Source organism: Lycorma delicatula, chromosome 7, assembly GCF_047948215.1.
Source record: "Lycorma delicatula isolate Av1 chromosome 7, ASM4794821v1, whole genome shotgun sequence".
Classification (NCBI taxonomy): Eukaryota; Metazoa; Arthropoda; class Insecta; order Hemiptera; family Fulgoridae; genus Lycorma; species Lycorma delicatula.
In genome coordinates, this window is record NC_134461.1 from 6,645,551 (window position 1) to 6,672,199 (window position 26,649).

Consider the following 26,649-nt stretch of genomic DNA (forward strand, 5'->3'; position numbering starts at 1 on the left):
TAAAATCAAAACCCGAAGAAGTTAAAAGAGCGAATGAAATAAATGTTTTATACTGAAACGACAGAAATTCGATTAACATCCATTACAAAGCAAAATTAATAATTTCAATTCGATAAATTATACGTAAAATTAATAGCCGTAATAAAAAGCGGTACTAATTTGAAAAATAAAGTAAAAACTGTGTAAAACACCGGTATTACTGCGTTAAACACATACTCTACTATAAATAAACGTAATGAGCTTAACGGAACGGTGAACTTTTTTTATCGATTTCCAATAAATCAAGCGTACACAAAAACATTTCTATCTGAAATTACGGAATACGTTAAAACTTTGGACTTCTAGAATCGTATATTATTTGTTTGTTCGTTTCATCTAATTTTATACGTACGAGTAAATCAGATAGTTCGTGTGTTACACGCTTATACCGAAAAATGTTCTGCTTAAATTCAAATACCATCCCGGTGGCGGGGAGGGCCGATCCGAACGATCGAAAAATACAAACGAGAAACCAAATATCTTTATCGACATGGCTACAACATAATACATTATACAGATCGCATCAGGAACGGGTAGATACGCTACTCCGTTGGGGGGGGGGGGGAGAACTGCTCCAGCATTTGCGCGGATGGATGGAGGAAAACTGTAGTAAAACCTTCATCGGGACGACAACGTAAAACAAACCATCAAAATTAAATAAAAAATAGATCAAATTTAAGTCCGTATAAGTCATTTAAAATATAAACACGTATTAAATAATATTAAAGTAATAACGTGAAGATATTTAAATAAAAAAAATAATTCACGATTCAAGAGGCTTCATTGAAAATTATTTAAGCCCTCATTTACGTACACGTCGAAGGGATCCAGAAAATTCAGGTACTCTAAAAAATATTTTTATTATTTAAAGATTCAACGGAACAGTAATATTTTTTCTGCAAAAAAAGAAAATTTAACTGTAACTTATTTTAAATAAATCGATGGGAATTTTATTTTTAAATGTTCAGTAATTTATTAAAAACGGCGACGAAGCGAAATTAGGCCTTTCTAAGCGAAATAAGCCGAAGAGTCGTACCGAATTATAACAGTTCCATCGATAAAGGTGGATTTTGTTATTTTTTTAAAAATAAGAGACTATTGGGGGTACAAATATAACTTTCTAAATATCGGTCGACACGATTCATACATATGGCCCCCGAACAATAATCTGAGGGCAAATATTTTATATCTTAAAAACTCATACTGACTTTTTGAGAGAACCGTAAGATGATACTTCAGACAGGATTATACGTAAATATAACAAATAACGATGACAAATTAATCGTTTATTTTGATACTTCATTCATTAAAAACGAGTAAATTGTATTTTAGTACGATTTTTATATAATAATGAAATCATTTTTCGTGGCGAGCGCTTTCTATGAACGGTATATTTAATTAAAGTACGAAAATTAAATTGAAGTTTTATTTTTTCACGTTATGTTTGTAAAATGCCTTTGTTTATCTCCGTCGTTTGAAAACTCGATTTACGTCAAGTATTACTGTTTGTACGGGATTAGGTACGAACGAAGTAAACTCTTTTAAAGAAGATTTAGGAATGGATTTACCGGGGAATATTTCAATTAAATACTGCCGTTTAAATATCTTTCTTTTTATTATATAAAATACAAACGAAATATATTACCGAATAACAAGATTTAAAACGATTTTCGAATGAAATATATTTTCTAGAATTTCGACTAAGGTTTCAATCTTCATTTTTCCGTTTACCCTCGGGAACCACCGTAAGTTATTACTTTAGAGAACGATACGTTTGAGTGTGAAAGAAGTGTATAGTCTTGTACGCTCTCAGGTCGACCGTTCCTCAATTAACCGCTCGCCTCAAGATTCGTCGATCTGAGGCTGTACAAGACTACACTGCATTCACATATATCACCCTCATTTATCCTCTGAAGTAATACCTTACGGTTCCACAGGCTAAACAGAAAAAGAAAAAAAATCACCATTTCTGAGACCGCTAAAGAACACCCGTATCCACGATCTAGTATTCAAATCCGTATGAAGTTAACTGCCTTTACTAGGATTTGAACCTTAGAACTCTCGACTTCGAAATCAGCTCGTTTGCGAATTGATACCCGATATATATATAGGAAGGTCGTTCAATAATGAAAAAAAAAAAAATGGCATCGGCGGAAAAACTATTTAATGGAATAAACATTAAGTATCTGACGTTCAAAATACCGGCTGTGAGAAAAGAATTTCCATTATTATAACCTCAATTGTTCGTTTCAAAATGTAAACTCTATTTACAGGTAAGGTACGCAAAAAAACAATTCAAGAAAGGGTATTACACTTGGACAAACATTAAAACATTTTTTTGTCTACCGGTGTTATTAAACGACCCTAGAGTATACAGAATGTTTCTAAAACGGTGGGCTGGCTATACTTTTTTCGGATTCTACATGTAAACGAAAAATATTTTGTTATTTTTACATGTTCGCAATTTTGTTATTTTTATATAAAATCTATATCTCAAGTTCGGATAGAGAAATCGCATTAATATTTTGTATGCGTCTTTGTAACAAAGTTTTAAAATTAGCAAAAAATCAGGACTTAAATACTCTAGAAAATTACAAAACGGCGACCATTTTATTTCTCAATCCGTTATATCTCCATAGTAGTAAGTTTTATCAAAATTTATGTTTTTGCTAAAATATTAAGCCCTTTATTTTGAACAAAATCACATTTTATTTTTTTAAATCGGTTAACAAATAGCCGAGTTACGGCAGAAAAGTTTTTTTAATTTGTGCCTGTTTTCATGTCCACCACTTTCAGTTCGATTAAATATTAATTGTTTTTAGTTATTGTCAATTCTAATATTGTAAATTAGTTACGTAAAAATTTTCTCACATTTAAATATAACATTACTTAATAACAAAACAATCGATATTAATTTTTCACTTTTGAATAATTTTACACGGCGACTATTACTGCTGATCACGTTAACAATGGAAAAATAAAGCTTCTGTCAACAGGAATGTTGTTCAAAACTATCACAACCAGCATATCTGAAGCGAAGGGAATCCTCATGGTACCTTCCAAAGTAGCCATCAAAAAAGATTTTTTCTCAACATACGGGCAGATATTGTAAGACAGTCATTTTCAATAATAATAACTATCTTTCGGGTTTTGCAATTCTACCAAATCATTTAAATAGAGAAAATTATCTTGCTCGTTTGCCGAAAATCTTCTACATTTTTTGGAACCTCTGCAATTAAGAGGAAATATGTGGTTTCACCGCGATGGAACTCCAGCATATTTCAGTCGGTTGGTATCAGATTTCCTGAATGAAACTTTCCGTGAAAAAATGGATAGGCCGCGGAGGGCCAGTGTCCTGGCCTTCCCGATCGCCTGACTTAAACCCACTTGACTTCTACCTGCGAGGCCGTTTGAAACGTAAAACATATTGTTTATTCGACTCCGATACTCAACACTGAGGATCTTCAACAAAAGATTCAAAATGGATTTCAAGAAATTAGGAACACTCCCGAAATTTATAAACGGTTAAGACAAACGGTTACAATATCTTGGAATACGGGTGGACGCCAGGATGCGTCTGGAGGAGCAGGCCTCCAAGACGTGCACCCACGTCTTGGAGGCCTGCTCGAAGGCTGAAAGGTCATACGTCTGGTCGCCAGATTACTGCCGAAGTGTGGAGGACCGAGGCAATAGAGATGGAGGCTGCTGTCTGGAATACTCCACGTTACTTTACGGTGCCGAGATATGGGGAGGGGTCATTAGATACGGCATATAAGGTGCTCTCAAATCAATACGCAGAAGGAGATGCCTCCGAATTACAGCCGCATATCGCACGGTTTCTCGAGAGGCAGTCGAAGTGTCGGTGGGAATATTACCTGTCGATCTGGAGATCACCCGCAGAAAAAAGATTAAATAGCAACGGGCGTCAACAGCTGCAGAAAAAAGGAGAGTGGCTAGTTCCATCGTGGAAGAAACGAGGAGAAAATGGCAGATGCGGTGGGACTCAAGCGATAGAGGCCGATGAATACCCCGCATAATTAGGGGTTTGAGAAGTTGGTGCGAGAGGGCCCGTGGATCGCTGAATTACTGTCTCGCACAGTTTCTAGCGGGCCACGGGAGGGGTTCAGAGAATACCTTTTTACTCCGCTAGTTGTCCGGTGTGTGTAGACGAGGAAGAGACAGCATATCACATCTTCTTTCGCTGCCACCGATTTGAGAATGCAAGGAGGGTAATATCGGACACCATAGATAAAAGGGAAATGTTCCTCCCAGAGGAACTGCAGCAGATCATGTTAGAAAGCGCGGAAAACTGGACGGCTATAGCAAGGTTTGCTAGGAAGATCATAAAGGAGCTGTACGTCTGGGAGAAGTCTCGCGGGGGTAGAAGAAGGGGTCGTCAGAGGGTTTGGGGGGCGGACAGGCACGCGGTTGAGATTCTAGGGGGTTCCCCGTACGTATCGGGATCGCCTGGGTGCGATGAGGTCGTGAGAACTCCGCTCCCGGTGACCGATGATGGTGACCCGTGAAGTACGTATACTACAGCGTTCGATTGTCTGAGATTTGTTTGTTTATATGGTTGGATGTGGCTGGCTTTGATATGACGGGTAGAGTGTGCGGCGTAAGGTATGTTTTCTGAATGATGATGGGATATTGCGGAGTGTGTGGTGAGATTGAGATTTAGTCTGATGTTTGGTATCTTGCGGGTGTGAGGTCCGTGTATGTTGAATGTGGTATTTGAATGTGTGTGAGGGCGTATTCCCCCGTTCCCCCTTCCTGAAGTAATGCGCAACAGCTGTACCTGGAAGGGTGGGTAGCCAGGGGTGGAGGTTTAGTCGGTAGTGCGCAGGAATACATACGCATTTAATAACATCTTGCGGAACCTGTTAGCGAGCCCCCGATACTGTTCAGGCGCCCGTAAATGGGGTTCCTCCACCTCTTTAAAAAAAAACTCTCAGGGAAATGTGTAATTTCTAATGGTGGGTACTGTTACCTGTTATAACTATTAACAATTGTTAACTGTTTATTTAAAAATAAAAAAGTATACATATGTTCTACAACAATTAACGTAAGATTATAACAGGTAGTTGTTTTATTTTTTTAATTTTTAGGTTTATTATTGTGAGAAAATTATTTAATGCTAATTTGATACTAATTTACGATATTATAATTAACAATAAATAAAAACAATTATTATTTAATCGAATTGAAGGTGAAGTGGAGGACATGAAAACAGACACAAAATTACAACATCAATTTTCTGCCATAACTCGGCTATTTGTTAACCGATTATTAAAAATTTTATGTCATTTTGTTCAAAATAAAAGTCTTAATATTTTAGCAACACATAAATCTCGATAAAACTAATAATTATAGAGATATAACGGATTGAAAAATAAAAATGACCGCCGTTTTGTAATTTTTCGAAGGTATTTAAGTCCTGATTTTTTGCTAATTTTAAAACTTTATTAGAAAGACGCTTACAAAATATTAATGTGATTCCTATATCCGAACTTGACAAATAGATTTTTATATGAAAATAACAGAATGGCGGACATTGGGAGAACCAAGGAGAGATTGCCATTTTTCCTAAGGATATATTTTGTTTAGTTTTACAAATAGAATCCGAAAAAGTATAGCCAGTCCACCATTTTAAAAACATTCTCTCTCTCTCTCTCTCTCTCTCTGTGTGTGTGTGTGTGTGTGTGTGTGTCTCCGCGCGTTGGTTAGTTGGGTGCGCGCGCATATGTACGAGTATGTTTGTGTTTTAGTTATTAACAGAGTAAGGGAACCGTTAAATATGTCTCATATTGTTTAACACAGAAAAATAAAATTTAGAAAATGTCTCCCGTATCAAAGTGACATATTTTTCGGTATGAAACTACTAGTTGGAGTGTACTACAGACCAATTTTGAAACTAGGTGTGAAAAATATTAAATCGTTACCGTTTTTTTACAGTGATTGTAGCCCTGATATTTGTTACGTCAACATTTTTCAGTTGCTCCTGCCGTCGGGGCCCTCTGGAAGCGTGGTAATCTCACAGCAAAAAATCTAATATAGAAATCACATGACTTCCTTATACGCCTATTAAATTACACATACACATTTTTTGCTGCACTTCATTAAACTTATTTCATTTGAAACTGAGAAACGACCCTCCAATTCTTTAATAAACTGGACGGTTACACGATTGCTGACATATTAGATTTTATTAAAATTAAATATTTATACGATTATTAATTCAACAATCTTACCTGAAATATTAGGATAGCGTAAAAGTCCCTTTATTACCCTTTAAATAAATGTAAGAAGGTTACTAAATTTTAAGCGATATTTATTATCAAGCAGACTGAAACTAATGTATAAATAAATAAAAAATTATGAATGTTTTGTACAGGAGAAATAGAGAACCAAGTATATTCACGCATATCATATTTCATCATTATATACATTTTTCATTAAATTCAATGAAAATAGAAACAAAAATGGAAAAGGTTACAACATTTTTAGTGTACATTTTTAACATGTTTTTACTGGCTTTAAAATTAGTATCGTGTTGTAGGGATTCTGTGTTTATATATTTATTCTGAATTATAACTACAGTTTGTGAATTTTCAGTAGGTCTCACATCTCGTCTATACTTTGGTTTCAAAAGAACGACATTCAAATCTTTAGATAAAATTGCAGAATAATGAGCAATGTTTGTTCCACCATCAGTATTTAGTACGGATGTAAGCTTTAAAGACGCTGAATCATTGTCATTATTGTAAGTATATGTTGTAACAAGAAACGATTTTTATTCAATAGCCCTGAATTACATCTATCTTGTGATTATTTTTCTATAAAAAAGTAACCGGTATAAGATATCTAAAATCCACATTACTGTAGCTAACAGGGGAAAGGCACAGACTTCGGGACACCGATTTCAACTGTACTGCGCGTGTGAATAGTACACCGTTTACGTGTCTTCACCGCAAAGTATTAATAAGCCATATTTAACTATACTCGAGAAAAATGGCCCTAAAAATTTCCTTAGCATTTTATATTTGTTAATATATTAATTTTGTTTCACGTCGCATGAAGTAGATATGTGGTGAAAGTGAGAACGTGTCGGATCCGTAAACATGTACACATCGGTTCGAATCCGACCTAATATATATACATTATTGAATTATTTATAGTTAATTTTTTTTTTACAATCAGAGGTTAATAATTATTAATAAAACAATATATTTAAATTTAAAAAAAAATATGTGTATGAAGTCAGATTCGAACCGATGAACCTTTCCCTTGTTAGATACAAATGTTTCATTAATTAAAATTTTATTCGGCTGTAACTCTGGAACCGATGAAAATACTGAGGACTTACTACTGCAGTTAAGAAAAAGTCAAAAATCTAAACGTTTCAAAATTGAATCACCCGCTTTATTTAGAGGTCTGACTGAATACATATCTTTGGCCAAGCCGATTGCAATCTAAAGGGGAGGTGCAGAATTAGACGTTACAACAATCCTAAATACAAAATTTCATTCTGTAACGACTAATTGTTTACAGTTAAGCGAGATACATACGTACACACGTAGCACCGAAACTAGGATGGATTCGGGGATGGTCAAAATGGATATTTCCGTCGAAATCTGAAAACCGAAATTTTTCGCGATTACAATAAAATTACATAAAGATCGTTTTGAGTTAGGAGTATTTGCTAAATTTAACGTGTCTACGTTTAGCTGCTGAAAAGATATTAACAAATATTTAATTTATTCTCATACTTTATTAATACTGTGAGTGTGCGAGCGCGTTTGCGTACACACACACACACACACAAGTAAAGACCTGTGTAAAGACTTTCTGTAAGGGAAGACTTATCGATTTTTGTGTTGCTTATCATTAATTAAACCGTTTCCCAACCGGCAACGACGCTGAAATTTTTAAGCGATTTATTAATGTTATTTTGTTACGTTTGATTTATTTATTGACAATCGGTAAAATAAAAACTATAATGTAAAAGTGAAAGTTTTCACCGTTTGCTTTTCTTATTTAAACACGACCTTAACTCGCTAAATAATTTCGCAAAAAAAAAATAAATAAAATAATGAAAACTTTCAAATACTTCAAACAAGATAATTTTAGTGCAAGTCAAACGGATCGGTGTCACAGTCAGTACACATTTCGAAACGGGTTATCTAGACAATAATATCCTGATTTTTTACCGTTGTTTTTTTTTTTCAAAAATAATACAGAAACTCAAGCCACCTATATAAATATACTTTTTACAGACTGTAAATCATAAGAAAGAGAAAATTCTAAAAAAATTAAATAAAATGTCATTAAGGAATTCAAATGCAAAAGAGTTAAAGGTATATGAGAAGTAGAGAAAAAAAATATAAACGCAAATTATATAACGAAATAAAAACCTAACTCAAACACGAGTAATAATTTATTAAATAAAATTAGCGGATTTACTTCTTTTAACGTGAACTACGAAGATAAAAAAATAGATCAGATATTCATTAAAATGTAATTTAAAATTTAGATCGGTGTAAAAAAAAAGAATTTCTCTATTAAAAAAAAAGCAGGAAAATAAATAAGAATAACAAGTTTTTCAGGCATTTAAAATAATATCGTACTCAGAATCTGCTGAATAAATAAAAATTCACTTCGCTGTTTTAATCATTCTGATATTTCAACAAACTACTTATAACGAGTTAACACAGATACTAAAGTATTAATTTGCACGACATACAATATTAGTCGTAAGGATTCCAATTAAAACGGCTATCTTGTCTGTAATCTTTACATATATATTTCTTGTGTGCGTGTGTATAAAAGTGAACTCCTCCTAAACGGCTGGACTGATTTTGAAGAAATTTTGTGTGTGTGTTCAAGGGGATTCGAGAATGATTTAGATTCACAATTTGGTCCACTGGAAAATATTTTTTTTAAATTAATTTTCTATTTATAAGTAGTTGTTGATTTTGAAATGTTGTACATTGGATCCGGCAGACTGCGCTACCATCGCAGTATCGAATATTCAATAATATACTATTTTAATTTTAGTTTGTCCCGACAGTTGGTGCTGCGATCAAATTGAGAAAAGTATTTCGTAATTTTGTGTTATTACTGTGTTACAAAAAATCCAGTTTTTTAATAAATAAGAGGCTAATAAATCAGATGGAAATGTAAACAAAACGAAAACCAATCAGATCAATGCAAGATGGCCGCTGTCAAACACAACGACCAATCACAAAGAGCCCGTATGGCTGTTGCCAATGTAAACAAAATAACAACTGATTAAGTAACAAGTAGGCAGCACTGCGATCGCGTTTAGAATTGTGTGCGTATTGAGAAATATTATATTATTATTTATTGAAACAACGTTTTAAAGTGTAATTAAAAAATATACATTGTGCAAATTTGTAAGGTACAGTATTGAAGTGAAAATTTTTTTAAAAATTTATTTATGTTGATCTTGGGATGGTTAAGGTTCACAATTGGGTCCGGTAGGCAGCGTGTGGGTCCGGTAGGCAGAGCTGCGATCGCGTTTTAGAAGTTTTTTTTTTAATTTTTGGTTTATCAGTCAAACCCGGTGGTAGTTGGTGCTGCGATCGGATTCTAAAAATGTTTTGTATTTTGTTGCTTTTTCGTATATCAGTTACTTGCGTCGTAGCTTAGTGTTGTTCTTACATTAAAATTCGTATTTTTAACGAACTACTGTGTTTAGAGAATAGTTTGAATTAAATCCGATAGATAGTGCTGTTCTGACAATTGGATTTATTTATAATCTGACTTTTATAAAGTGAAAGGTTAAATTTTGTTAAATTGCTAATGTTCAGTTTTTTAAGGTTTTATGAAACTTTCAATTGTTGTCATTTAATCTGTATGTATACTCAGATCTAGCAATAGCGAAGCACTGCCGAGTCTGCTAGAATCGCGCGCTTATTGAGAATATTATATTATATTATTATTTATTGAAATAACGTTTTAAAGTTTAATTAAAAAATGTACATCGTGCAAATTTGTAAGGTGCAATATTGAAGTGATTATTTTACATGAGTTTTCATGAATTTTAATGATGTATACACGTGCATTCAATAACAATCAACTTAACCTACAAATTTAAATTGTCAGTTCTCAGTTGATTCTATGCAACTTATGAAGTACTGAACGGCTCTTTGAAGATAAAAATTTAAGTTTGTAAAATAAATGATAACATTTATAAAATAAAAATATAAGTAAGTTACTTATAATATAGTTTAAAGTATATTTCTAAAATTATTTTTAATATACAATTATCTAAAATTTGGTAAAATAGATGTTAAAATAAAGAATGATAAAAATTTCTACTAAAATTTTAACTACGTTGCTTTTTTACAGCGCTTTAATTTTTTTTATTAATTGATTAATTAAGCTGTTACATGGTTATGAAACATCAAAATTATTTAATTTAAAAAAAATATGGAGGTACTTTTTTAGAACGATGTTAAGTGAAAATTAGTAATAATGTGGATGAAAATTTATTAATTACACTAAGTATTAATTTTACGACGTTTCGATTTTTTAATTCAATTTACATAGGACATCTCAATATTTAGTGAAAATAAATGTTAACCATACTACACATAATTAATCAATAAACCCATTACAATAATAAAACAATCACAAACTGATAATATCATACTAATAGTCATTTTAATTAAATTTAGAACACATTCCTGCTAATTTTAACTTAAGTTAAAAGTTACTATAAGTTACTTATATTTATGTGTGTGCATTTATTACATAATAATGCCGCGTCAGGACAACGTCTGTCAGGTACGCTAGCACGGATTTTTAAACTTCAACATAGCATTGAAAAAATGAGACACCAATTTTTGTACTTTTCAAAATTAATGGCGGCTAGTAACGTAACAGACTGGGCGGCTACTCAGATATTTTAGATGGAATTCCGTTAATCTCGAATAGAAAAGAAAACAACAGTGCAAAAAAATTTTCTCCACGACTATCCGATCCGAAACGGATCCCTTGATCTCATCAAACTGTAGTCGACATTGTGTAACATGACTTCGGCTGTTAGCATCGCGTACGTGCAGCAATGTCATTAAGGTAACGTATTAATTTAATAGTATTAAAATAATATTCATCCGAATATAAATTAGAGGGTACCTAAATTATTCGTTTATTATTAACGAACAACTTTAAAATAAATTGGAAAATTTAAGCGTTGTGCTAGTGGAGTTTAGCGAAGAATAAAATTATTCTTAGCTTAATTTATCTAGAATAGATACACTTCAATTTTCTTTACGGTTATCCACCGTTACTACAGATAAAGAAAAGATAAAAATTACAAACGTAAACGTAAAAATAATAAAACTGAATTACGTAAAAACAAAAATAACGCGACACTGATCGGCCAGAAGAAAATTTTCATAAAAACACTAAATTTTTGTAAAAAAATAAACACGCAAATTACGTAACTAATTGAAAACCGGAATTAAACACAGTCAGTACGTCACCGTTATAACGGTAATGACGGGTGACCGATGAAAAGTAATCCTTGTATTTACATTTCATATTGAAAGTATTTTAAATTTTCTGCCATTTAAATGGCAGAAAGGCTCCTGGAATAGACGGAATACCTGTAGAATTACTGCGCAGTGCAGGGGAGGAGGCGATTGATAGATTATACAAACTGGTGTGTAATATTTATGAAAAAGGGGAATTTCCGTCAGACTTCAAAAAAAGTGTTATAGTAATGATACCAAAGAAATCAGGGGCAGATAAATGTGAAGAATACAGAACAATTAGTTTAACTAGTCATGCATCAAAAATCTTAACTAGAATTCTATACAGAAGAATTGAGAGGAGAGTGGAGGAAGTGTTAGGAGAAGACCAATTTGGTTTCAGGAAAAGTATAGGGACAAGGGAAGCAATTTTAGGCCTCAGATTAATAGTAGAAGGAAGATTAAAGAAAAACAAACCAACATACTTGGCGTTTATAGACCTAGAAAAGGCATTCGATAACGTAGACTGGAATAACATGTTCAGCATTTTAAAAAAATTAGGGTTCAAATACAGAGATAGAAGAACAATTGCTAACATGTACAGGAACCAAACAGCAACAGTAGCAATTGAAGAACATAAGAAAGAAGCCGTAATAAGAAAGGGAGTCCGACAAGGATGTTCCCTATCTCCGTTACTTTTTAATCTTTACATGGAACTAGCAGTTAATGATGTTAAAGAACAATTTAGATTCGGAGTAACAGTACAAGGTGAAAAGATAAAGATGCTACGATTTGCTGATGATATAGTAATTCTAGCCGAGAATAAAAAGGATTTAGAAGAAACAATGAACGGCATAGATGAAGTCCTACGCAAGAACTATCGCGTGAAAATAAACAAGAACAAAACAAAAGTAATGAAATGTAGTAGAAATAACAAAGATGGACCGCTGAATGTGAAAATAGGAGGAGAAAAGATTACGGAGGTAGAAGAATTTTGTTATTTGGGAAGTAGAATTACTAAAGATGGACGAAGCAGGAGCGATATAAAATGCCGAATAGCACAAGCTAAACGAGCCTTCAGTAAGAAATATAAGTTGTTTACATCAAAAATTAATTTAAATGTCAGGAAAAGATTTTTGAAAGTGTATGTTTGGAGTGTCGCTTTATATGGAAGTGAAACTTGGACGATCGGAGTATCTGAGAAGAAAAGGTTAGAAGCTTTTGAAATGTGGTGCTATAGGAGAATGTTAAAAATCAGATGGGTGGATAAAGTGACAAATGAGGATGTATTGCGGCAAATAGATGAAGAAAGAAGCATTTGGAAAAATATACTTAAAAGAAGAGACAGACTTATAGGCCACATACTTAGGCATCCTGGAATAGTCGATTTAATATTGGAAGGACAGGTAGAAGGAAAAAATTGTGTAGGCAGGCCACGTTTGGAATATGTAAAACAAATTGTTAGGGATGTAGGATGTAGAGGGTATACTGAAATGAAACGACTAGCACTAGATAGGGAATCTTGGAGAGCTGCATCAAACCAGTCAAATGACTGAAAAAAAAAAAATTGAAAGTCAGTAAAATAAAGTACGTTTAAGTTAAACGTACAGTCTGTAAAAAAAAGCAAACGACTAATCTGACCTCTTTAGTTAAGTAATCGGCTGCTATAAACAATTATACAGCAGGACAAGTAAACCGATCGATAAATCTTTTATTCTGATCTGTACATTATATAGATCGCGTCCGAAATTAATAGATACCCTGCTCTCCTGATAAAATAAACCGCCCCGGCATCTGACCGGATAGATCGAAGGAAACCCTTGATCAGAACGGGTTACAAAAAAATACGCGATTAATTAAAATTTAAAAAATTAAATACGATTAAATTACATATTAATTGATTAAAACGTAAAACGCCAAATAACATTAAGATAAATTAGATGAGAATACCAAATATAAAAAGACAGACGCGCATCGATTGTCTTTTACGAAAAAATTGGATGATGTCAACCGGTCTAAAACGAACGCAAGCAATAACTGTTGATATATTAGTATACTTTCTACACGCCCTATAACTCAGTAAAATTCAAATTTATAAGATAAAACTTTGCTGTGTAATTTCAGGTAAGTTTCCCGGTCGATACACCACCGTCCACCCAGACGGAAGATGATAAAAAAGAGATTCGTTAGAAATGAACAACAATCAAAATATTAAAGATATAAATCGCTATTTTTTATCGAACGATAAGAAAAAGACAGATAATATTGTTGTAATTACAAAAGTAGATGAGACGTTCAAATGTTAAAAAAGGACGTAATAGACAAGTCAAATGAAAACGGTAAAGAATTTTATAGCCGACATTAAATCGGTAAGCGAAATGTTTTAATGATATTGAAGATTGTACGATGAATAATTTAGAAAATAAAAACGGGGCATTGACGGTTCATATCAACAAACTAGCTTCTGCCGCTTTTTAATCTGGTATCGGATGACCGAGCGTTAACAAAAGAAAATCTTTCATCGTAAACCGTACGGTCCAACGAGTCGTGGTAATTCCTTCGCCTTGTGAAAATACATCGTTACGAATCAAAAAACGCATCACAATAAGTCACGAATAATAACAGATCAGAAACGAATAGGGGAAAAAATAATAACTTTTAAACGATAGAAGTAGGAGACCGAAGAAGTAACGTGAAGAAATTCCGTGAGAAATGTCAGAGAAATTTCCGAGTTTAGATGAAATGGACATCGCGGTTTAGAAAAGTAAAATAACCGCACGGGTCTCTTCAAAGTTTAAATTTTTGTCAGAATATAGAAAATACGACAAGGAAGTAATCGTAACAGAAAAAATTATATGTAAAACCTATTACGCTGAACTTAACACGGATAAAAAATATTTCTCACCGTCAATAAATAATAGCGTTCGTATAAATTATAAACAATAAATGAAGCGTCATAAAAGACGGCTAAGTGAAATAGAAAACAAGCACGGGTGACATGACAGACGGTTAACCGTGGACAAAAGCTCAGTGATTTTAAAAAGTGTAACAGTAGCGATCTTGTAACAGTAAAAGGACAGCGGTAAGGCAAAGAAATTACAAATACTTTTTCCATATTCCTCTCTGTATGGAAAAACACAAAAATATACGCTGTCATTCGTAACGGAAAAATGAAAAATAGCATCGGTAAAAATATTTTTGTTTCGATTCTATCTTTCCGAATCGCTTTAGAATGTTATTCATAACGTTAATTACTCGCATTTTAAACAGAAATATAACGCGACTCCAACACAAATCGAGGCAAAAGTATGAATAATCCTTCGACATTCTTCATCCGCAAATTAAAAAACAATCGGTACACGATTATCTCCTCGGATCGCTTACCTTACTTGGTCGATAGGTAATCAAAAGATGGAAAGAGCCTGCGCTAATTTCATCGCGTACATTTCACATTTACAGCAACAATTAATTTGAAGTTTCCAATGAGTAAGTACAATGAGGTTTCAGTATCTACTTAAAAAATACGCATTTTTATAGTCAAAATTAATAAGACGGGTATTGAAAACCATAAGTCGAGGAATTTAGGTACTTTGAAAGCAAAGTGTAAAGTTATAAAAGGAAATTTATTACGGTAAAATAAACAAATAAAGGAAATTTTATGCAGCAGAACGGCTAAATACTGCATAACACTTTGAAAGAATGGAAGTTAGGCTCAAAGGTAAGGAGGAAAAGAAAAGTCGGTAAAAGTAAGGAAAAGTTGGTTTACAGACCTTTAAATCCACAATAAGGAGGAAATGAAGAAAATACTACGAGCGAGTTAATAAGCAAATAAACGCTATACGCTACACGCTATAAAACAAAAAAGAAAAGATGCGTTTAGTGAAAACGTACGGTCAAATAAATAAAAATACAAAGTGTACGAAAAAATGAAGATGTCACGGACCTACTTTACGATAGAAAAAGGTTCTAGTTTTGTAATTAAATTCATAAACGTAAATACACAACGTTTAAAACCACCAGAATTTTCATATATTTATATATTTTAATTAACTTTTAACACCGCAAGCTCGAGTTACAAAAAATATTCATATCAAATACGACAAATTTTAAAAAGTCGAGAACGATTTTTCTAATCCGGTCAGAACTTTATCGTTTCACGATTTGTGCAGATATTTTTCACATTTCTTAAATAATTAGAAAAATTAACCTTCAGGAAAACTACTTCTGCGAGAGGGATGACTTAAGATTCACGTCGGATAAGTTACGACCGTTTTGGTTATACCATCCGCCTAACAGTCGTGTATATACATAAAGCCTGTCGTACCATCTTACGATCAAAATCGGCTTATCAGATCGAATCGATGGTTCGTTCTGATACCGTAAAAAGTTGATGGCGGTTCTAAGTTGTAACGTAAAAAACAAATTCAATAGAAAAAAACAGTAAAACAGATTCTTACTCGTCTCAACACTTCAAGAAGTTGTTTACTTCTTAATTACACGACCGGAAGATACATTAAATTTTACTAGCGTACGTTAATGTACGTCAAAATAATTTTTTTTTCCAATAAGTGTCGTAGAAGAAAACAAATCTATTCAAAAATTAAGAAATAGCGAACTTTAAAACTTTAATCTGCTCTCCTGTAAAAAAAAAAAAATGTGACATGGTGTCCTACAATCCGGGTCACAGATAAATAAAAAAACAACATTAAAACGATTAATAAAAATAACAATAATTTTATTTATCGCTGGTAATCTTGTTATTAAATAATTAAATATTTTATATTTATAATTAACTGGAGTCGACAAGAAAACAACAGGAAACCGTACAAACAGTAAAAATAAAAACCACGCGTGCTGATTTAATACCGACAGCAGTAGACAACACTGTCGCATTGCTACAGGAATGTTAACGTAATAATCATCGCTAATCGGTCGGCAGCTGAGAATAACCGATTCCTAACTCACATTTTATAGACTACCGTCAAGAATCTTTCATCACGATCCTACGTATAAACAAAAAACGATACATAAAATACTTATCGGTGTAATAAAAGTTTCGATGAAAATTCATCAAACAATACAAACGATTTAAAAAAAATAGATTACAGCAAGGTATTTGTAATAATAGAAAACGAAATCAAACATTTTCTTTATAACATTTATTTATTTTCTTTAAAATTTATTTATTACAATTCTGTAGGCTGAAGTATACAGCAACCATGAACATGGAAAATAGAACATACAAACAAACTACGCAAATGTGTGTATGTGTAACTACATTGTTATTACAATTTAATACATTAAATCCTTTAATGAAGAAAAAAAACACTTAAAGATAACACCGGTCAACATAAAATTTGGAACTGAAAGGTGTTCTATAGAGTATTTTATATACCGAATCTAAATATGCATTCCAAAACAACCCATCAAGTAACGTTCTGAAGTTACAACCTTTTAAATTAATTTGTTTCATCGTTCGCGGATCAAACAATACAAATAAGTTAGTAGGATGTACGTTTGCTTATTCGCATCTGACTTATATTGTAGACCTATAATTGATAAGTCGAATTACGGCATTTCATGTCAAGCCAGAAATGCATACAAGTATCAGGGAGTAAGTAATGAGTAATTCAACGTAATGAATTTACTTCGGTATGAATACAGATCTTGGGAAAACTTGCTGTGTTCTTTACTTGCGGTAGTGGTTTCATTATACACATATTATAAAGATCGTTTCACTACCGAAGCCGTAAATTTAGTGAAAGATTATTAAGATAGAACAAATTTTTGTAATACTTTATTGAACATCAAAGTCCGTTAAGTTGTGTGTGTGTTTAGCGCTCTGCTGTACTGCACTCTCCATGGTGAAACAGTATTTTAAATAATTAAGAATTTATAAATTAAAACTTAATTATTTTTATAATAAAGTAAATATTTCTGTAATATTTCAGTTTACTTTAGTTCATTAAAACATTCTGAATTTTATAACGAATAGAAATCGGGCTTGTAAAGATTCTTCAAATATTTTTTTTTTTACGTTTGCGGAGAATTTACTACGAAAAGTCAACCAAAAACCGGTATGGAATCTGCTGAAAACCGTTTACAAACATAATTTTGACCGCCCCACGGGAGACCGAGATAAATCCTGGGCTCCAAATGCAGCACGCATCAAGCGCTACGTTAAACTAATCCGGCGGTTAAAAAGGTAAAATAGAGCATTTGCCATTTGACGTACCTATGATTTGCCGAGAGCCTACTAACCGCTATGACGACTGCTATTTTTGCTTAACAAACGTTACCGGTTTCAATTCAAACAATAAAAACAGTATTGCACACCCAAATATTTGTTCGGCTGTTAGACCAGTACTTCATGGTGTTGATTTACTGATTCCGACCGCTCCAACTTCTTAGAAAGAAATTTCTGATTCCCGTGAAGGTTCGACCGATGAATAATCAACTTCAATAGATATTAATCACGATCCAGAAGAATGAAATACTGAACCTCACCTCATCACTGGAGCAGAACCGAGCGACTTAATTCGCGACTTGTTTTTATCGAAACGACGCGCAGAATTCCTAGGTTTATATTTTACAGAATGGAATATAATAAACAAGGATACTAAAATTTCAGTATGAAGAAAACGAAACGAAAATTTAACGAAATACTTTAGAACAGATGTTTTAATTTGTTCCTGCCGTGATGTTAGGGGGGAGGGGCTAATGTCTGAACGAGACACTGAATATGTATCTTAGTATTTTTTGGAGTCCTATATATGTTAGACGTGAAGAAAGCCAACCGTTTGAACACTGCCGAAGTGTGGAAAAATGACGGTACAGCACCAAAGTATTTTAGAACTGTGAAAGAAGATTTCACCGGCTAATAAGAGCCATTAAATAAGACGAGAAATGCACTCAAAACGAGCGTAGAAAGTATAAAAGGGTAGCTTTGGCGATTAAAATACACAGTCATAAAAAAAGATCAATATAAAAAACACATATATCCAAATCAATTTTTAACTTTATTATTAAAAATACAAAAGAAAAATTTTAATAATTAGGCCATTTGCCGATTAAAAGCGATATTATAAAGCGAATAACAACAGCTTATGAAGTGTTACAATTCTCCTATACAACTGACCGCTTGCGGGGTTTAAATAAGGTTGTCCAAACCGGAGTTACGAGCACATACGTCACGGTTCTGAAAGACAGACAAGCGACTACCCGACGAGATGGCAAATGATTTATAAATTAATCACGGTTCTGCCTACGATATTGAAACGTCAAAACACAGGTCTACCGTTTCAAGCCAGAGAGTAAACGGCAGATGTGAAGATGAGAGAAGGCTCAGAAGTAAAGTTCTAACAGGAAAGCTGATGTTAATATGTTTTTGGAACTTACAAGGTTCGATACTAGAAGATTACCGGAAAAGGAACTCGGCTGATAACCGGTATTCTTTTTAGTGAAATACTTCTCGAGAAGCTGAAGCCTGCGATCAAAGCTTATGCTGCAGAAAGATGTCAAAAACATTACGTTTCGTAAAAAATTTGCATACTGCTGTCCGCACGGTTGAAACCCAGCAGAAAATCAAGTTTTAAGTTATCGCTGCTCGATCTCTGAATAGTGCTGTTCTCACTCCTTCGGGTGTTTTTGAGATCACCTATTTAATCCGCTCCGAGTAACATTAACAGGCTATCGATTTACCTCCAACAAAGAACTGAAGGAATGCACGACTTGATGCTCAACCAAAAACGTTTTTTCTGAGGACTTACAGAAGCTTGTTCAACAATGGAAAAAGTACACCGAATAGCAAGGAGACTATAACGGAAAAAAGATGTAATTATAAGTTAGTTGTACTAAAAAAAAATCTTTATCTAAAACAGAAATAGGAAAAGTGTTTCAATATGACATCACAGAAGAATTACGACAACAGACTGTAACAAAAGTTCAATTTGAATGAAATAACCGCAGAAAACACAAACTTACCAACAAAAGATACGAATTGAATACGTAAAAATAAATATATAAAAACGAAGTTGAAAAGAATTGTAAACTACATTAAATACATGAAGTTAGTATAATAAAAAAAAAAAATGTTTGAAAGATATTCAATACAAATAATATAACTAAGAAACACCAGAATAGTATGTAACATTAAAAACGGTGTATTATCCCGGATTAATCCTTTGGGGGGTTTGGCTAGAAGATTCATACTTCAGTTCTGTACTTCCAAGCCATACAATTTTGCGGCCAAGAGTTTTTCTTAAAGAAACCAAAATTTCTTTTCAGATGGTCGATTTGCAATTTGTTGCACCGTATGCTTGAGCTGTTCAGTAACATCCTGCTTCCAACACGAGTAAAAATACTTTATTACCTCCTGAGAAAATATGAATGGTGTAAATGGTGGATCTCACTATCCACCTTTTACAGTTCCCCAATTCCCTTCCTCCTGGTAGTTATAAACATTTTTGTGTTGATACTAAAAGATGCATGCTGGTTTAAAGGATCTTGAGTGTGTGTGACATAATATCTACGTGGCTTAGTGCAGCCCATTTTTGTTCTCGGTTTCCTGTACAGTCGCTGAATAAGCACGACCTTGAATTCAATTGCTTATGGAGTAAAGCTGATCCTAATCGAATTCATAAATGCCGTTAAATAATTTAAGTGAGATTCTAATCGGTCGGTTTATACAAAACATTTGATTAATTTCTTCGTGTTAACTTCAAAATAAAACTTATCTTCTGTCCATTTTCTTTACATTTTTATCGGTACTATTTCTCTATTGCAAATAATTTTCTAGCATTTACTAAAAGATGTAGGTACATATAAAAATGACTACACAGAAAAGTTACTTTTTCAATTTAATAATATTGATTTGATATAAACGCTATACTAATTAGATTATAAAATAAACAATTTAAATGCGATGTAATATAATACCATCAAACCATCCCTAAACTAAAAAAATGTTAATAGACTTATTACAATGGTGAAGTAACATTATGGCAAAACACAAGGCAGCAAGAAGTAGTAATTTAACACAAAACTACACGAAAATAAGTAGTACATTTATGATAATAAAACATATATGGGAATACAATTTCAACATAAGCTATAATTTAAAAATTTGTTCTGCATCTATTCAAGACTTGAGAATAATAATTTTTTTGAAAAAGCTGAATTACTGAGAAGCGAATACTGTGAAGGATTCATGTCGTTTGGATTTTGTTCACATTTTTCAACTATCCAGCGGTCAATGTCATTAAAAAACCGTTATGGTCACGTTTCAGTGTAGTTAGTTTTCCTTTATATGCATTATATATTCATAATTCAATTTCTACTGAGGAGGCATTTTTATAAACGGTAAGGAAATCAGAATTCACGAAGCTTTTATGTCGGTTCAGTTAGATGTTACACCACAAACAAGTAAGGCATTTTCACTTCATAACTCATTCTGATTATTTAGTACCATTTTTGTAATGCTAAAACTTTGTAATGAAAGTCATTCAGCTAATGATACCGATGGATTTCAATAACATTACTGATTATTTGTCGGATTCACACTCCGTTCAAGGATAAGCAACTAGAATTAATTCTATTTTTTTTAGTATGCTCTTTTTAGTAAGGTTTAATGTCTAGATAATGCACGCCAAGGTACGCTATTAAATGTTGAAAATAATAAAACAAAATAATATTACACATTAAAAAATGATATTTATCGGCGAGTGCAAATATGCATTTAACCTTTTTACATGAAATTTGATAACCCAAACTGAGCCAAAGTTTCAGTTATAAGTGCACCAAGCTGGAAGTAAAAATATACAAAATGTTCACCGATGCAATACAAACTAATGTTACAAAGTTTTTAGAATATTACTGCAAGTCCTTATCTTCTAGTAAGTGTTCTCTAAGTGAGAAAAGCAATAACACTTTTCACACCATTATACTATGTAGGCGGGTAAAATTGAGAATCGCCATTTGTCAGATGTAAAAAGATTCAAAATAAATGATATTAATTTGCAACTTTTATACGATAATTTACTGCAATAATCACCTAAAAATAATAAAAGTTACTGTTTTACAACTAATTCCTGAATTTTAAAGAACAAATCTGGCTTTCTTTAAACAAACTGTACAAATTGCTAATGATTATAAAAAAAAAATAAAACTGTTGACTATACTTTAATGACAATTATTTACATTAAAGTAACTAAACAAATACAGAAATCCACAAATCTAAGACATTAACAATGTATTTAAAAAAATGTATCAACTGCTTTACAAAGGCAATAAAACAGCCAAACAACATAAATAAAAAAAGAATTTGCTATATATATATATGGATATCACATGCTGTTATTTAATAGTCTAATATTCTAATTTATTTATGAACGAGTTATTTTGTAAAATTACATTAGATTTTATGAATTCAATTGACTTTTATGCGCATTAATTTGGTACTGTTGTCATAAAATAGCCATCAAAGAATTCCTAGCTTTGCCGGGAACTCTGGCTACGAAGAGGTTTTCCCTAAGCAGACTACTACCAGAAAAAAAATTAGATAAAACATTAAAGTATATAGATATACAAGTAAAGAATTATGTAAAAAGATTATTCTACTCTTCGAGTAAAATACTGAGATATGGGACCTTCCTTTTTCTTATTTAGTCTCAGGAATCTCCATCAGCTACTACTTCGGAGGATGAATGAGAATGATTTGTATGAGTGAAAGTGAAGTGTAATCTTGTACAGTTTCAGGTCGACCATTTCTGAGATGTGTAGTTAATTTCTGACATACAGGACTGTGGTGACTGTATCTCCCCGATATGTTGATCAATTGAAATCAAAATTGAATTGTACTAACGACCCATATTAGGAAACCAAAAAAGTGCAAAATTTTTAAAAATTCATAAACTGCATCTGAAGATATCTACCAAAACAATAATTGACAAAAAAAAACCAAAAAATTAAGCTTATTAATTCCCACTCCTGAATTAAATTGCCCAAATACACCATAAAAGTGACACAATTATATAATGGAATCATCTAATTAAATTTCTGAACTCAAAATCACTGTGTTTTGAGTACAGAAATAACAAATGAGAAAAAACCTCTCTTTAAGTGAGTCAAATCATACCTTAGTTACCCCAAAGAGGCATTAGATTATATGAAAAATTTAGCTTCCCTTTGAGAAAATTTCAAGATGCCAGTTCTTACCAGTACCATAATGTTATGGTGATAGAAATTACTGGTATCGATGACAAACATGTAGAAATCATCTTGCCGAATTCATCCAAATCAATATATCCAGTCTAGAAATATAAAGCTGTATACAGGCCAAAGGATGTATGTTTACAGAGATCCTTTCAGAATCTTTTAATATTAAGTTTTTTTTTGTTTTTGAGGGGGTTATGAAACATAAAAATCTGTAAACACATCTACTTACAAATTTTTACCCAATTAGCTTACTATTTCCCCTTATACAGTGCGTGCATACTGTAGATACATAATATGTTACTACATACTTATAGATGTATAGTATACCAGCTGTATGGTATACCTAAATGATTGGGTAATTTATAATTATTCTAAAATTATGAAATGGAATTGGATTAATAAAGACTTTGACAACTATCATAAAGAGAAAAAACTGAAACAGAATATTATTTCCTTTTTTTTTTTCTTTTTTTTTCTTTTTTTTTTTAATCAACAAAACAACTGAAAAATAATCAACAAATGTAAAAAGAAACATTTTTTACATTTAATAAAATTCATTCAATCAAATCTTTATTGAGTCCAGAGTGGAAGTGCTGGATGCTGTACTAAGTTTTATAACAGTAAATCTTCATCGAAGCTGCTGCATCGATTGTAGAAATAACTACTTTATAATATCATTTTAAAGATGTTAAGAATCTAATTGAAATATAAAATTAAGGGATTTAAAGCCAACATATTTTATTGTGCTTGCAACATATGGCTGTTACAATATCTAATAAATGTAAAGAGACCGTAATATAATAAACTAAACTAAATTAAACTAATTTTACACAGAAGTTGTCAGGTAATTCATCAGTAATTAAATCTGTAAAGTACAATCATCGGAGAGTAATTAGATAAACAATACATTACCAAACTGTCGTGTCAAATTATTTCTACAATAACAAATAAATAAATCACTTTAAATTAGAAAATGAACAACAGCTACTGACAAATTTTTATAGAAACTGGTACTAAGATTGCATTAATGTAAACAAAACAGATTAATCCTGTGTACTAGAGTGAGTAATTTTATAATTCTAGCCTAACACAATAAAAATATCGATTTCAGAAAGAAATTTATTACATGTAAGTCCAGGTGATGTGAAAAAATATCCTTAACAAAGTAACCCGCTAACAAAAAAAAAATCTTGAATGAGAAATACAACCAAGTTATATCATGAAAATGTTATAAAATGTAAAAGTAAAATGTTAATGTTACTAACTATTGCTATGTTACTGTTTTGATGCATCTCCTATAATTTTAATTGGTTATGTATGATCTACGAACTTCCGGTAATAACTTTATATCTTCACATAAATCAGTAAAAATCTAATGATTAGAAGAATATAAATACTACACTAAATGAACAAAAAACAACTGACTTTTTAAATATTGGTTGCTTTTTTGTAAAGCAGATTCTAAGGACTTAAAACAACAAAAAAACACAAAAAACCTATTGAAAAAATAAATGATTTGCAGCAGGCAGTACCACAAACAGAATAAAAAATATTAGAATGGTTTCTAATAACTATAGCAAAAATAATACCTTAGAAATCAAATAGCTAACCTAGTTTTACGAGGAAAGGAATTCAATTACAACAAACAATAAATCATTAATGTCTGTAATGAACCTCTGAATGATTTCTCATCTCTATAATCTTTTATTTTATCTTGTAAACTTACCCTCTTACATGACTGTAACTTTTAAATAATTAAATGTTAACTTCAATGCAAACACTGCCCATATTCCATGCATTATTTTCACAGAAGACTTATTTTTTTGGGCTAAAGATTTTATACACATAACAATTTTATTTAAATATAAACTTGGAGCTGAAGGTAATACATCCAGTGATATAAACACCTGCCTAATGTAAATACAGGACCAATTTTCTAAATTGAAACACTAATTACTGCATTGTTATTGGGATTTTTTTATTGCATTTATCCTAGGTTCAATAAATCTTAGTTTTTTACATTTTATTAGGCCCATTTTACTTCAATAAACAAGGGCTGACTATAAATCTCACTTAATATTCACAAACAGATGAAAAGTTTTGCAAATCATTAATGTGGTTTGCATTCTACAAATAAAGTTGCACTGTATTAAATCCAGTTTATTAAATTTAAAAAAAATTCAATAAGACCACCCAAAAATCTATCAGAAAGTAATATTTGCTAATAAAAAGAAAATTTAATAAGTTTATTACATAAAAAATACATGTGATTACAAGTAAATGAAACATTAATTAAAAAATAATAAACAACAAATAATATAAAATAAATAATAAATACTATACCTTAGTTTTTTTTTAAAAATAAAACAGGGCAAATAAAATAAACAGTACGTTAAGGTTTGGTAGGAAAAAATGTTATGCATAAAGAAAACAACAAATAACTGAATTGATGGGTAACTTGTTAAACAAAACCAGTAACAGAAAATCTCATTAGATAATAGATTTTACGTCACAGTATTCAGTTAGATAATAATCGAACATTACCTTTTTAGTTTTGAATGCATAAACTGTACCGTTGTTAGCTTTCGAGGAAATGTAAAATAGGACACCACCACCTAAAGCACAACCACAAGCGATTTTAAAAATATGTAATCGTTTACTAGTAGAAACTGTTGTACTAAAAGATTTATTAAAACCATTAGAATAAGTTATTTTTAATAGCTTAAGAACTCTACGAACGGCAGCCATTTTCTTACCAGCCAACGTTTACTGCGGCTGGGTATATTGACATAAAAACAGCTGTTCCGGTCGATTCCATCAGCTGTTTTACGATTTTATATTTTAACAAAACCTTAGCAAGGAAATACGAACTTTGGTCTACTTTCGAGTGCATATCTGATCGAAAGTAATAATTAAATAAGTAATAAACAATGTTTTCTATTTCTATAAATCTTTAATCATAATGCACATAAATTCAATGTATGCTGTAGTTTAATGTTTCTTGCGTCAATACATGACCAGGTAAATTTTACTGTTAATTCATTCTCGTATGTCTTGGTGTTGTGTGGGTCTCCTTTCCCCCTTCCTTAGCCCCCTCGATCTCTTAAACACACTCACTCTCTCTCTCTCTCTCTCTCTCTCTCTCTCTCTCTCTCTCTCTCTCTCTCTCTCTGTGTGTGTGTGTGTGTGTGCGCGCGCGCGCGCGATTTTTTTTTTTCTTCATTAATTTGGTTACATACTATTGTTCACTATGTGACACCAGAATAGTCAGTTACAGCATGTTACAGTTGTCCTGTGCAAGTGTTCAATGTGAACACTATGGTCACGCGCATATATTCAACGGACAGGAGAGTTCGTCCCAAACTATAACCATCATGGGTAGAACAGTGGAAGCGACAGGTACTTCAATAGCGTGCCTCAGATCGGGTAGATCAGTAGGCAGCGGAGTATATAGATAAGATCTTTTTAAAACCTAAAAGGAAAAATTCATACGAGGTCAGATCGGATGACCTTGCCGACCTCTGTGGCGCAAGTGGTAGCGTCTCGACCTTTCATCCGGAGGAAATTCCGGTCAGGTATGGCATTTTCACACGCTACAAAAATTTCCATTTCATCTCGTCCTCTGAACCAATACCTAACGGTGTTCCCGGGGCTAAGAAAAAAAAGATTACCTTGGAGGCCACCGCAACAAGAGCTCTATAATCGGGTCCAGACCGATCGACCCAGCGATCCGGAAATACATCATTCGACCGATCCCGATAGAGTTATGCGGTGAGCAGGCGCACCATCTTATTACCTAATAAAATTCGATGGTTTACCTTCAATTGCGATTGAGAAAAGAACCGTATACATCTTCATATTCGAATAAGCAACTTCTGTTACGCTTGCTTCAGGA

At 32.5% G+C, this 26,649-nt stretch overlaps 1 protein-coding gene across 2 annotated transcripts in view; it reads right to left on the reverse strand.

Annotated features, from left to right (window-relative positions):
- The window catches only part of MICU3 (Mitochondrial calcium uptake 3), a 253,328-nt gene extending 227,821 nt beyond the window's left edge, over window positions 1–25,507 (reverse strand). For both annotated transcript variants that reach the window (XM_075370810.1, XM_075370811.1), the window contains exon 1: window positions 25,299–25,507. In XM_075370810.1, coding sequence (XP_075226925.1) covers window positions 25,299–25,502 — 204 coding nt within the window. In that variant the 5' untranslated portion in view covers window positions 25,503–25,507. The remainder of the gene's footprint in view (window positions 1–25,298) is intronic.
- Between the last annotated feature and the right edge of the window lie 1,142 nt (window positions 25,508–26,649).